This window comes from Boleophthalmus pectinirostris, unplaced genomic scaffold (assembly GCF_026225935.1).
Source record: "Boleophthalmus pectinirostris isolate CB_2022bp ecotype Guang Dong unplaced genomic scaffold, ASM2622593v1 HiC_scaffold_6, whole genome shotgun sequence".
Lineage (NCBI taxonomy): Eukaryota > Metazoa > Chordata > Actinopteri > Gobiiformes > Gobiidae > Boleophthalmus > Boleophthalmus pectinirostris.
Genome location: NW_026571447.1, coordinates 27602623 through 27615131, shown reverse-complemented (window position 1 = coordinate 27615131; position 12509 = coordinate 27602623). Strand labels below are relative to the sequence as shown.

Genomic DNA, 12509 nt, shown 5'->3' with positions numbered 1-12509 from the left:
ATGAAACTGGTCGTACTTTGTGGGTTGAATAGTAAAACCACATTTATTAAAGCCGTTTTAGTTGGTACAAAATGCAATAATGCAAACTGAGTGGGTGAGGAAAGCATGAAGACAATCGCCACAAACATTGATACTCTACATGCATAACAGCTTCATGACTCATTAATAACAGTCCTTTTTAGTAAATGTTTATTTCTTTTTCTCTTCATCCTTTTTGGGGTCAGGTTTGGGGGTCTGTGAAGCCAAAGACCCCATGGCGTTTCGGATGGCCTCATTACTCGGGTCGACACCAGGGAGGCTCTCCAGTACACTCTGCAGAAACTCTGGGTCTTGCATGACATCATAGTCTTCCTCTTCCTGAATGAAGAGAAATGGCCATTAGCTCCGAGTGCAATAAAAAACATTAAGCAAATCCAGCGCTGATCAAGCAGCTTGGTAAGTAGAGACAAGTTTTCTCCAAAATAATCCAAGTTCATTTGTTAATAGGAATGGGACAAAATTACAGAATTAAGTTCTCTTTTGCTTTGTGACCAACATGGACAAATGAGGCACAGACACAAACCACATAACCCTTTTTTATCCAATCACAAACTCATGTGATTGTCTCATGTTTCCACAAACTTGAGGCAATTTTGTCCCATTCCTAGCTGTTCAATCAAATTTGACAACTCAAGTGTATATCTAAAAAACTGGTAGTAATGAGTGTACCTTTACTTCAGTTGAGTCCAGTGGATCTCCTGTGTCCATGCCCTCTGCACCAAACTCTACAAGAAAAACAAACCACAGTTTAAATTTTTGTGCTGAGGTTACAAAAAGTAGGTTTAAACATGGAAATATTCAGGATAGTAGAGCAGAACTACAGCTGTTAGCATTTTGCGGTACAAACTTTAACATTAATATTTTTTTTGGACTTGCTGTGTAGTTTTTATAATGGTACACACCCTCTGCTCCCTGCATGGACATCTGCAAAGCGTAGGCAATCTGCTCATCCTCAGTCATGCGGCTGAAGTCTGGGAGAGCAGGTTTACTGTCTGACTGAGGAACAGACATCTTCAAGAGAGTTGCCTCAGATTCTGCAAAACCAAATAAACAAGCTTAAAATAAATGCATGGACAAAATTATTTTACTTTTTTAACATAGGCCAGTCCCTGACCATCTGCCTCAGGTGCAGAAATGCCAGCTTCAGCAGCTGAAGTCACAGCTGCCCTGCGAGCTTCATCTTCTTGTCGTTGTCTTTGTTCTTCCATTGACACTCTCAAAGCCTAAACACAAATGCATTCCATAAAAACCCACATGGAATAACATTTTAACAATATTGTTGTTATAGGTTTTACCAAAGCCAGCTCTGGGTCTGCACTAGGATCAACTCCAAATTCAAAGTCACTGGCTCCCAATCCCAAAACTGCACCTCCTTCTCCAGCCAGGATAGGGGAAGACAGAAGAGCATCAGCCAGACTCGGGCCTGGAGGAACTGTAACTAAGTGGGAGCCCACGCCTTCTTTGCCATTCAATGTATTAATGAAGGCTGTCAGCTTCTCTGTGTTAAGCTCCTATAAAAATAAGTGAAACATAAACAACAATTTAAATAATTTATTAGGATCTTTAGGTCAATATAAAGTAACCATGTGTACTTTAAAATACCTCTTCTCCAAAGTTAATAATATCGACATTGACTTTCTCTTTCTTCAAACGCTTTGCCATCTTCACCAGCTATAAAAGAATTCAAGAAAATGTTACACATAAACAAAAAACAAACGTTTATTATAGTTTTTTTTTTTTTTATGGAAAATAGCAAGACTTACATCTTTTTCATTGTCTTCCACTGGGCTGCCAACAAAAGCAATAATGCGCATCTTGTGGTTTTTACCTTGGTGCTTCAGAGCCAGCTACAAATAAGGAAAACAAAAGGCAACAAGAGATTTTTAAGCCATAACATCCAAAATAAAAGTGCCAAAAAGGCCTCGTGAACTTACATGTGCCACCCTGATGCCCGTGCAGAAGCTGATATTTCCCCTGGGCTGAACCGCATGCAGCTTGGAAAGTATCCTGCCTGTGTCAGGAGTGAGGGTAGTCAACACCTCACAGTTGCTGCAAGTAAAATTAATATGAATCAGAAAGCTTTATTGCCAGTGCCACAAACTATAAATATGGTGCAACATACAACAAGTAGTAATAATAATAAAGCAATAAATACAATAAAGTAATTTAAAAACTATCAAACTGGCAGTGAATAAGATGAGTATTGCTGAACTGAATTAATAAAGTGAAGTTCTTCTGATGTGTTCAATTGAATTACAGTCCACTTTGAAATGTAAAACAACATTTTATGTATTTACGGCATCTTACTTTGCCATGGTGATCAGTCCCACATTGTTTTCAGGATTACTGCGGGTTTTGGAATGACAGACAATATTCACAGCATCCTGTTGTGCTTGGAGTCTTGTAGGCAGAAAGTCCCCATTACGCATGTACTCACTGTTGTCCACACTTAAAACAGAATAAACAATTGACAAGGTTAAATAATATAAGTAATGTTAACAACTACTGGCATATCGTTTTAAGAATAATAACAAGGTTTGCCCACAGAGTTATCCTACAAGACAAAATATGGTGGCAAAGGCAAAATTCAGTTAAACATTTTCAAAAGTATATTATATTTTTTAATAATACAGACACCCTAGTTTGCTGGAGATGAAAATCAGATGACGAGGTTCCACCATAGTCTCATTTATAAAGCGAAAACAAAACAATACCAACTCTGGCATTGACTAATTGTCCTAAACAGCCGTTTTCAGGTTGAATTAATAATGTGTAACTGCCTAAAAAAATTACACACTAATTAAAATTACATTTCAATGTACTCTTTTATTCTCATTGGACCAAAACATCTCGAAAACCTTCGCTAGCCAAAGAGCTAACAAAACACAACTCTCCTACTCCTGTCAAATCAAACTGATGCAGCCCAATCTTATCAAACATCGACCAATATCATTTACATAAAACCAGAGGTCTGTCTATTTCACTGAAGTGGTAATGTTGTGGTTTTACATAACTATAGTTAGAGCTTTTTTGCCCCGGTTAGAGACAAATGCTAACCGTGACTCAGGAAATAAATGAATGCAAAAGATCATCCCTTTACAATAATCAATCCCCAAAGCACCTTGATAGTTAAATATAATACTAAACTAGAAGAAGGACATAAATACACAACTATCCATCTACCGTATTAAAAGTATTTTTAAAATATTTCTTACCAAACCATAGTGCTTTCGAGCACCATCTTGGCGACTTAACCTTTTACCTTTTGCGTCATTGTGATGGGGGCTTATGGGTAATGTATTTTTATCTTCCTACATCGACAACATTGGGAAAAGAGTTGTGTAGATGTGAGGCTGTAAGCAGCGGGTTTTGGTAGATGCTATAGTAAATTAACAAAAATAATTATCATACTCATCGTCTACTATATTTATACTTATATTAGGCAATAATTACAAACAATAACATATTAGCAGGCAGCTAAAATGACTATGTTCACTACAGGTCATAGTAAACTTATGTATTTTACGCAATTATGTATTCAGAACTGATGTATGCTTATTTGTACTCCGTGGAACCCAATCTCGTATAAACATTTCAATGGAACACATCTGTGTACCTCCATTACCACATGAAAAATATACATATAAACAAAATCTCTTCCTGGGGCAGTGTTCAATAACTGGAGCTGAGAATTAGAGTTATGTAATCAAAACTGGCTAATAGTGAGTTACATTTATGTACTCAGTTCCATTCACTTAAATTTGATACACTGTAGGTCTACATGTAACATTGTTTTTTTTTTTACACTTGTGTAATATTGATTTTAAAATAATTCATAAAACATTGGGTACTGTGAAAAGATGCTGAGCTGTAGGTTGAAAGATCAGGAAACTATTAAAAATATTAAATGACTTAACAAGTTTAGCCACTTGACGGTTGCACGGTTATTATGGGAGTCTGTCTTAAAAATTGGGAATATTCCCACTCCTCTGTGGATGGCCATTGTGCCATTTATTGGCACTTTAAAACTTTTAAAAATCATGAGAAAAGAGAAGATATTTTAAAAATATGTTTAATCCTTTAAAATCATGTCACCACCACATAAATAAAACATGGCAGAAAGACAAACAGCACATTATGAATGAGAAGGCATTTCCGTGACTTGTATGTACATATCCACAATTTACAGATTAAAAATATAGTATTGAAGCATAGAGGACACCCAGCAACACTGGCAACGCAGCCATGTGAACATTCATGTAAAAAGCACAATCATCATGGAATACGTCATATCTAAACACGAAATATAAAAATGAATTTATAAAACTTCCCCTTCACAGGCAGCACATGCTATCAAGTTTCAGACATCCTTCTGTCAGTTACAGTATTTGAACAATCATTTAAGGACCATATACAAAAACTTGCTCAGCCATATCAGTCTCATTAATAAATATACTCTTCTGAAAATGTTATGGATTGTATTTTAAATTGCATTGATTTAAATGTAGTGTTCAAGCATTATGTACATGCCATACTTTCTTCCACTGTACACGGACAACCCTAATAGATAAAATACACTTCGCATTTTCTTTTTCTTTTTTTCTTTACACATTTTAGTTTTAATCCTTCTTTCTTGGGAGTGTTTTTCTTTGGTGGTTGTGCATATCAAACTCATCAAAGGTAAACATTAATATAACTCCAGATCACTTCAAGTATAGCAAACCAAATTCAAAAAAGGGTGAGATGCCAGCATTAAATATACTTCAGTTTGAAATGTAAGTCTAAACTTTATTTGTACACTACCTTTAATACAACGTACCTACTTCATTAGGTACACTGTAACATGTAATAACCCTTATTACAATGTTATTACATGTTACTTAATCATAAGTAGTGTAAAATAAAGGATGACTGACCAACAGTTACAAAAGTCTGGGAACAAGCAGATATAAATATTATCTGACAAACATTGAAATTCAAGAGTTTCATCTTTACTTACATACTTAAGCTTAGTGCCTCAACCAGTACATTTACCCTATCTTTGGTGCCTCAAATTCTCAGTCCATAATCCTCCGTTGTGCTTTCAAAAAGGACTTCTTTCGGTCTGTATCTCCACCTTGCATTGCCTCAGTCTCTCAGTCTTTTTATACGACTTAATAATATACATTTGCCAGATGAGATGATTTGGAAGAACAGTCTCCCAGGACCACTCAAGTATCTCTTCATAAAATGTGTTCAGTTGTTGATAGTCAAACAAAAGTGTCTTATTTAGTGTCAACAGAAAAAGCTGTATAGAAGCAGCATAAGACTATTATTATACAAAAACAAGTTCCACATCGCAGTCAGTCATATTGGTCCAAGAGCGGAAGAGGGCAGGGTTCATTTCTGTTACCAGCAGAAATTATTCATATGAACACTCTTCTAAATCTGATGTCAAAATGAGGTTTACAATATCTTGTATTGTAACAAAGAGAAACTGAATTACTGAATACCACCACTCTTTTAGCTCCGATGACCCATAGCCCATTGGTCCACACACAGATGGCAGTTTGAAGAGTTTGGCTGTAGTGATAAGGCAGATTTCAGCACAAATTTAACACCAAACTTAGTGTTGGTGACAGCAGGAACCACTCTCCAGCAATGTTACACCATTTTGTCTCATTAGAGGAGACATACACTGTTGTGCAGATGTGGCTCTCTAAGTAACTTAAAAAATACTTTAATGTACATTCAGTAGTGGAAGACCCTATTGGATCTTAGTAGCACCACTGTGCCTTCCAGCAAGACAATTACTATTAAAGAATGGAAGTGAACTCTAAAGTTGTAAAATGTGAGACCAAGGAAGGGAAATGATTGAAAAGCAAACAGCAGCTTTTGAAAATATATAAACCATTACATTGGATTTGCTTCAGCTCTTAAGGTCACCAACGGAGGACCTACTTCATATATTCACCTACACAAAACCTTTCCACGGGCAGTGTCTTTATACAAGTCCATAAAACAAACTTACATCTGCTGCCCACCACACTGTCTTCTGAATGTTGAAGGATCATTTTAACTGAGGTGACAAACAAAACCTTCATGGCATAACTTCTAGAGAGCTGCCAGATCAGGGCTTTCTCAGAAGGATTTGAGAGCCCAGTTTGGAGTTTGGGAGCTTGGTTTGGGGTCAGAGTGGAAATGAAATTACGCACAGTGATGGTGAAGGCTGAGAAAAATGGATCCTGCCACAGATCTTCACCTTCAAGTCTTGGCAGACTTCTTTATCAGCATCAAACCAGAAGAGACCCAAATGTGCAACAGCGCGTCCAGGAAGGATAGGTCGCTCTGAAAGTCTCTTAAACGTTCACCACTCCTCTCAAAGAGGACCGATGTCATGGCACACATCCTCTTTTACTGTGGACAAATTTAAAATGTTAGAAACTTAACACAACTACTGCACTCTGCTAGTACCGACAGTGTTGACTTACAAAGTTGATGTTAGTCTCGGGGATAACGTCAGAAAGTGAAACTACATCTTCATTTCCTGATGAGTTACCAGTTACATTAGCAGCCCCCTCTGCATCCAGACTGTAACAGAAATATCATATGAGTCAATTACAATATATCTGAGGGCTTTTGAGTATACAGAGGTAACCGGGTCAACTTCACCTGTGAAGAGCGATTTGTTCATGTTCTGTATTCTCTGATTTGTGCACTTCCACTCCAACAGACCTGATCAAAGGAAAAACATTACAGTACCATAGATAAAACATTACACTTATGTAATTAGATCTTTAATATGATACCGTAAGCGAGGAGAGGAGGTGGTTACTCCTGTGCTGCCCACAGAGGACGTGGAGAGGTTGGCCTCAGCCTCAGCGGGGCAGTCTGTGGGGGGAGGGGTCCTGGGGAGCAGATCTGGCCGGCCGGACTGAACACCTGCAGGAAAACAATTATGACCACTTGTTCACACACGCTTCAGAACAAAAGCTTTTGTTGCTACTCACCAGCCTCTCCATCAGACTCAGTGCTTTTGAAGTGAGAATGATACATTATTCTGGGGTCCATGGACTGTCCTGTGTGAGAGAGGGGCGTGGGAGCCCCTAGTGTTGGAGCTCTCCTGAGCCCACCTGGACCTCCACTTCGACTCTTCTTAGATGGAGATGCTTTTACTGGAAACATCAACCACATAAGTCACAATGGGCAGATCAAAATCCTGTTCTGAATGAATGTGCTCTGAGCTTACAGGGGATTTTCCTAAAGACAGTGTTGCACATGAACTGTTGAAAACGTTCAGCATAGAAGCCCGGTCTGTGCACTGACACAGTGTCCTGAGTAGAAAGGCAACAACAGCATCAATACAGCTCAGTGAAAGTTTGCTAAATGTGAAGAAATACCTCAAATGTTGGTCATGTTTAGAAAACCAATTCGATTCAGCCAAGCATCTTACCCCATCATGGACTAATGCCTTCCAGGAGTGCTCCAGCTTCTTGATAAATCTGTGAAACACTTAGATGAGTCATGATGATGCATTAAACAGTGTGATAATAAACCAGCAGATGTGGCACTGACCTGTAGGATTGGAGGATGTCGATGATGCCGATGTAGATGAGCAGTCTCTCTCCTTTTGAGTTTCGAGCTGGAATCCCGCCCATGCTGCAACGACAAGTCCAGAGCGACAGCACTCTGCATCATTCAGCTGTTACTGACCAGTGTCCATTCAAACACAGCACTCAGTTCACCCAATACTGTCCATCCAAACACAACCCTAAGAGCAGCGCATTTTGCACGAACAAAGTGAAGTTCAAACTCTTAGTAAAAAGGAAATATAAAGCTCCTGAATTGTCTTAACATTTTTTATTTAAATTTGGGCTTTCAGAAAACTCCTCTGATGTTTGTGGCATACAGCTGACTTACGTCACAATTTCCTGCCAACTAAATGAAAAGACTCATTACATCACAAAAAGAATTGTTAATGTGTGGTTATTGCCTATAATAACAAATAACGGATTACTGCATTAACCATGATCACCTCTGTTGAATACAAAAAAGAATGGCTGGACTCACTGGTCTTCAGAGTCTAGTGCTCCCTTCCCTCGGGCCTCTCCCTGGATGGACTCCATGGCGGTGCAGTACAGGCTCTTCTGGGCTTGGGGGCGCCGCTGGTCTGGGGTCACTGCGCCCTCTGACCCCCCACTGTCTCCAGAGTAAACACGGTCTCTCTCGCGGTTGGCCTGGTCCATGTTGTGGATCCCCATTAGAAGACTGTAGTCCATGATCTTAAAGCTCTGTAAAAGCTGAAATGCACAGACAAATGAAAGGTTACTTGTTTAATTACAGACGTTAGAAAAGGGTAGAAGGAAAAAAACAAGACTTACTTACTAAGACTACTTAATACAAAAAAATATTATTTAAACCAGACACTCATTTGACCAGGTTGTCTTTGATCTTTTTAAAAGTAATATGACCATAAGATTAGATTAAAAAACATTATTTGGGTTCAAAGTTACATATTTATGAGGCAGTAATATTGTAATGGAGTTCTATGCCTCAGTGGAATTTATGTTCATTACAGAGGGAGTCACTGGGTATTTTTCACTGGTGTATTTAAATCGATGGAGTATCAAGCTTCTTCTTACACCAGAGTAATTAATTTATTGTTATAAAATTATAATTTAAAATGATAAATTTTATAAACAGTACAGAGAGGCCTTACCAAACAGTCTCTCTGTATGGTCTTGCTCAGAGCATTGTAGTTGTCAGCCTCCATTAGAAGTCCATCAGGGAGGTCCTGAATGAAGTCCAGGTCTTTGTGTGTAGGGACGGCCTTCTCCCTCTCTTTGGGGGACGCGCGCCTCTTGTAGGTGGAGCCCTTCAGGTCGTACTTCAGGTGCATGGGGATGATCCGCGGCAGCAGGTTGTTCATTACCACAATTCGGATGTTCTTTCCGCCAGCCTGGACGCAGTACAGCCCGTAGAACTTAGGAAGCAGAGTGCGCTTATTTTGGTTTATGTTCTGCAAAAGAATAACACACATTAAAGCAATTAGTCACCTTCAGTAAGAATAATATTACACTGTAGATTAGAACGTGTCTGATGAGACCCACCATAAAGTATCCGGGCAGCAGCTTCTGCAGAAACTCTGCCTCTTTGTGTTGAACTGTTTTAATGATGAATTCATCATCACTGGAGACATAGAAGAGTGATCCACTGGCCCCGGGGTTAGACAGCTCGATCAGCGGCTCATTGCAGAGTGAATACTGTAACATTAAATACACAAATCACACATTAAAAATGTCCACATGGCAGCAGTTACACTGCTTCCAAAAGTACTAACCAGGTAGTCATCAGGTCGAATCCCAAACAGTTCTCTGAAGTAGCGAAAAGCGATAGGAGCGTAAGTTTTGAAGCGAAAGTCACTGTAGTGATGAGCAGGCGTCAGGTTACTGCCTTCACTGTAAACAAGGAGGAAGAGGACATGTAGTAAACTACAGAAATAAAGAAGGAAATGTCAATATCAAAAGTAACAAACCTGGGGAAGAAAATACTTTCTACCACCACAAAGTCCTGCATGAGGACGTCTCTTTCTGCCTTTTGACTTAAGCTGCCGACGGTGTGTGCAATGCCCAGCTGAATGGCTCCTTTGAGAGCTGAAGATGTGGTCTACCAAATAAAAACAACACACATTTAAGCTGCTGAAAGCTTAATTATAATATTTTGTTCAACAGTTTCTCATGAGGGGAATTTAAAGTGCGAGCCCTTCTCAGGACTGACCTTTTTGTAAGTGGTCTCTCCTGTGGTGGTCTCGACCCCTCGATGTCCGATAGTCTTCTTCATGCTCTGAGTTGTGCCTGAAGAGCCAGGCATCTGTAGTGGGACAGTCACTGGGTTATTATTCATTTCATAAAGTTTTTTTCTTCATTCAAACAGGAAGCATTTAAATGGAAAACTACTTTAAGAGATGACTGATGCTCAGGTCTGATCAGAGTTAACATGACTAATGTTTACTTACATCAGATGGAGCCATCCTTCTGATACTGCTGGCTCCTAAAAAATAGAGAAACCATAAAATTATATAATATTATAAATTATATTATCTAAGATTATTTTATGTTCAATGAATCAAAGGCCATCTTCAAAATCACATTTGTTAACAGAAGTTTGAAAAAAGCTGGTTAATTAGAGGTTATTTCCAGCTCTGGCCGATGACTTTGGCTTAAAATAAATGTGGGTTATGCTCCAGATTCATCTGGCTCCCAGAAGATACGGCTCTGCCACAAGTGCTCTACAAAAACACTTCAACAACCAGTTTCAGTATTCAAAAACAGGCGCCAGTAATGATGAGAACACACACTTTAATTATACAGTTCAAGTTAATGTACATAAAATGTGTGAATTCTGAATCACTGATTTCCGTGCACATCTTCACAGTTTTCAGGACAAACTGTGGCCTTCAGGGACACAGTGGCTACAGCCCACATTTCCCTTCACTGTATTAAACAGCAGCACACACTGTAATAGTCTATCCATGCAGATTCTTGTCACACAAAAACCCACACCATGCCAGTACCTCGCTGTAAAGCTCTCCTCCAGAACTGAGTCCTAATATCTGTGAAGCATGTCATTGGATAAATAAGCATAGCACACAACAATACACTGGCCACAAAATGTATTCATAGTCCAGTTTTGTCACTTGGCAGAAATGAGCCAGGTGTAATAATAACAAACCTGTCACTGTGAGAGGCTGAGACACAAGCAAGCTATAATCATGATTTGGCTTGAAGGCTACAGTCCAGCAGATTCGACAAGGCATTAAGTCTAACCCAATTAGGTCGTCATAGCAGTCCAACACGACAATAAACAAACCATCTGTTCATCTCAACAACACCCAGACAGCCCCGTGCACTGGCCCCAATCTCAACAGCCCAAACACAGGGCAACATGTCTATCTATATCTACAACGCAACTGGAATAAAGTGGTTCATTTTATTCTTACATTTATTCTGTACCATTGTCAGAGGGTACATGACGCTACTGTTTTAATGTTGGTTGAAGTTTACACTGAAGGTAATAGTCTGTTTGGGTAGGGTGACCAGATTTTCAAAATAAAAAACTGGGACACACCCTGGCTAGGATGGTAGGTATAAATAAAACTGTGAAAAAAGCATGTAGCATTGTCCATTCTTGACTCATGTGTAGGTCAGTGTATAATCTGAGAGACAAAATACAGAAGACTGCGCTTCTGTATTTTGGCTGAGCAAATGCAATTTATGCTCCTCTGGTTTAGACCTGGTTTAGACCTGGTTTAGACCTGGTTTAGAACTGATATAGTCCTATTTTAGCCTAATTTTAGTCCTGATTTAGAACTGATATTGTCCAAATTTACCCCAAGTTTAGTTCTGGTTTAGTCCTGGTTTAGAACAGATATAGTCCTATTTTAACCCAAGTTTAGTCCTGGTTTAGACCTGGTTTAGTCCTGGTTTAGTCCTGGTATAGTCCTGGTATAGTCCTGGTATAGTCCTGGTATAGTCCTATTTTATCCCAAATTTAGTCCTGGTTTAGACCTGAAATAGACATGATATAGTCCTGGTTTAGTCCTGGTGTAGATCAAACTGGTCAAAAACAGGGAAACCTGGGACAGCTCTTGTATAAAACTGGGACAAATCACTGGTTTTGGATAAATCTGCTGGGACAAGAGACACAAGGCTCAAACCTAGGACTGTTCCGGGTAAATAGGCACGTCTGGTCACCCTATGTTTGGGGGCCTGGTAAAATTATATTGATATTAGGGTTTCCTTGCACACAATGATTGAACGCACTTGGGTTAAGTCGTGAAGTGGTGGGGGTGTAACCACATGAAGAAACGGGACGGAAAAATAACTGCGAATCCTTTATTCCAGTTTAGATTATGATCAGGGCCTTAGCGAAATCCCGACTCCTACAACACCAAATATGACACACAGTTTCTAACGGCGGTATCTATATTTACACATTTAACATCTCTGATAAGAAATCGCTTTAGCCAACGTGGTTTGAGGGAGAGTTTATCAGCTTCTTGGTTAAGTGGCTCTGATAGTGACAATAACAAGATTGGTTGAAAAGATAACCCGCTGAACTTAAGCAAATATGGGGAAACTGTGTATAGTTGGTTGTGATTAATGCCTGGTTAGTTCGCAGTTGTTTTGATTTGTAGTGGTATAAAAGCTACGATGCTAGTTAGCTCATTTACGCTAGCTATTTGCGCCGGCTCGGATCGATATGATGCAGCAGCGGACAAATAAAGATATAAACACCCGCTTTTGTACAGGATTCTAGACTTATCGGATTGCATAAATATAAGAAAACAGCTGAGAGGATGACTGTTTCTGTAAAATACCTGGAGGGGCTGTTGATCCTGATTCTGTCCCCGCAGACGCCATTATTATCTGCGGCTCCAGTCCCGCTGCTCAGGGATACACTCACACAGCGCCCCCTGGTGGAAGAGGCTG

The 12509-nt window shown here is 39.4% G+C and overlaps 2 protein-coding genes across 3 annotated transcripts; both read right to left on the bottom strand.

Annotated features, from left to right (window-relative positions):
• Nucleotides 1-12: 12 nt before the first annotated feature.
• Nucleotides 13-3398, bottom strand: LOC110163035 (26S proteasome non-ATPase regulatory subunit 4-like). Its single transcript, XM_055163255.1, has 10 exons — nt 3255-3398; nt 2347-2487; nt 1974-2088; nt 1803-1886; nt 1642-1710; nt 1335-1550; nt 1154-1262; nt 942-1073; nt 709-764; nt 13-357 (listed from the first exon to the last, which is right to left on the bottom strand). The coding sequence occupies exons 1-10, from the start codon at nt 3278-3280 to the stop codon at nt 190-192; spliced, it is 1116 nt and encodes a 371-aa protein (XP_055019230.1). The 5' UTR covers nt 3281-3398; the 3' UTR covers nt 13-189.
• A 697-nt stretch (nt 3399-4095) lies between these two features.
• LOC110163034 (phosphatidylinositol 4-phosphate 5-kinase type-1 alpha-like) lies at nt 4096-12485 on the bottom strand. 2 transcript variants are annotated; one of them, XM_055163252.1, is made up of 16 exons: nt 12398-12485; nt 10034-10068; nt 9796-9888; nt 9554-9684; nt 9359-9476; nt 9129-9281; nt 8738-9037; nt 8089-8318; nt 7594-7707; nt 7472-7520; nt 7268-7352; nt 7029-7193; nt 6828-6960; nt 6691-6753; nt 6510-6609; nt 4096-6435 (listed from the first exon to the last, which is right to left on the bottom strand). In XM_055163252.1, exons 1-16 carry the CDS (start codon nt 12438-12440, stop codon nt 6433-6435), a joined length of 1815 nt encoding a protein of 604 aa, XP_055019227.1. In that variant the 5' UTR covers nt 12441-12485; the 3' UTR covers nt 4096-6432. The 2 variants fall into 2 exon arrangements, with proteins under 2 accessions (XP_055019227.1, XP_055019229.1); XM_055163254.1 differs by having other exon boundaries at nt 7594-7677; nt 12398-12466.
• Nucleotides 12486-12509: the final 24 nt, after the last annotated feature.

Bases quoted from the DNA above. Each gene is read 5' to 3' on its own strand.
- LOC110163035 (XM_055163255.1), bottom strand. From the start codon at position 3,280: ATGGTGCTCGAAAGCACTATGGTTTG. The intron at 1,263-1,334 runs GTAAAACCTATA...ATTTGTGTTTAG, and splicing joins CAGACCCAGAGCTGGCTTTG to GCTTTGAGAGTGTCAATGGA. The intron at 1,074-1,153 runs GTCAGGGACTGG...TTGGTTTTGCAG, and splicing joins TTCTGCACCTGAGGCAGATG to AATCTGAGGCAACTCTCTTG.
- LOC110163034 (XM_055163252.1), bottom strand. From the start codon at position 12,440: ATGGCGTCTGCGGGGACAGAATCAGGATCAACAGCCCCTCCAG. The intron at 9,282-9,358 runs GTTAGTACTTTT...TTAATGTTACAG, and splicing joins TTCGACCTGATGACTACCTG to TATTCACTCTGCAATGAGCC. The intron at 7,353-7,471 runs GTAAGATGCTTG...CTTTCTACTCAG, and splicing joins AGGCATTAGTCCATGATGGG to GACACTGTGTCAGTGCACAG.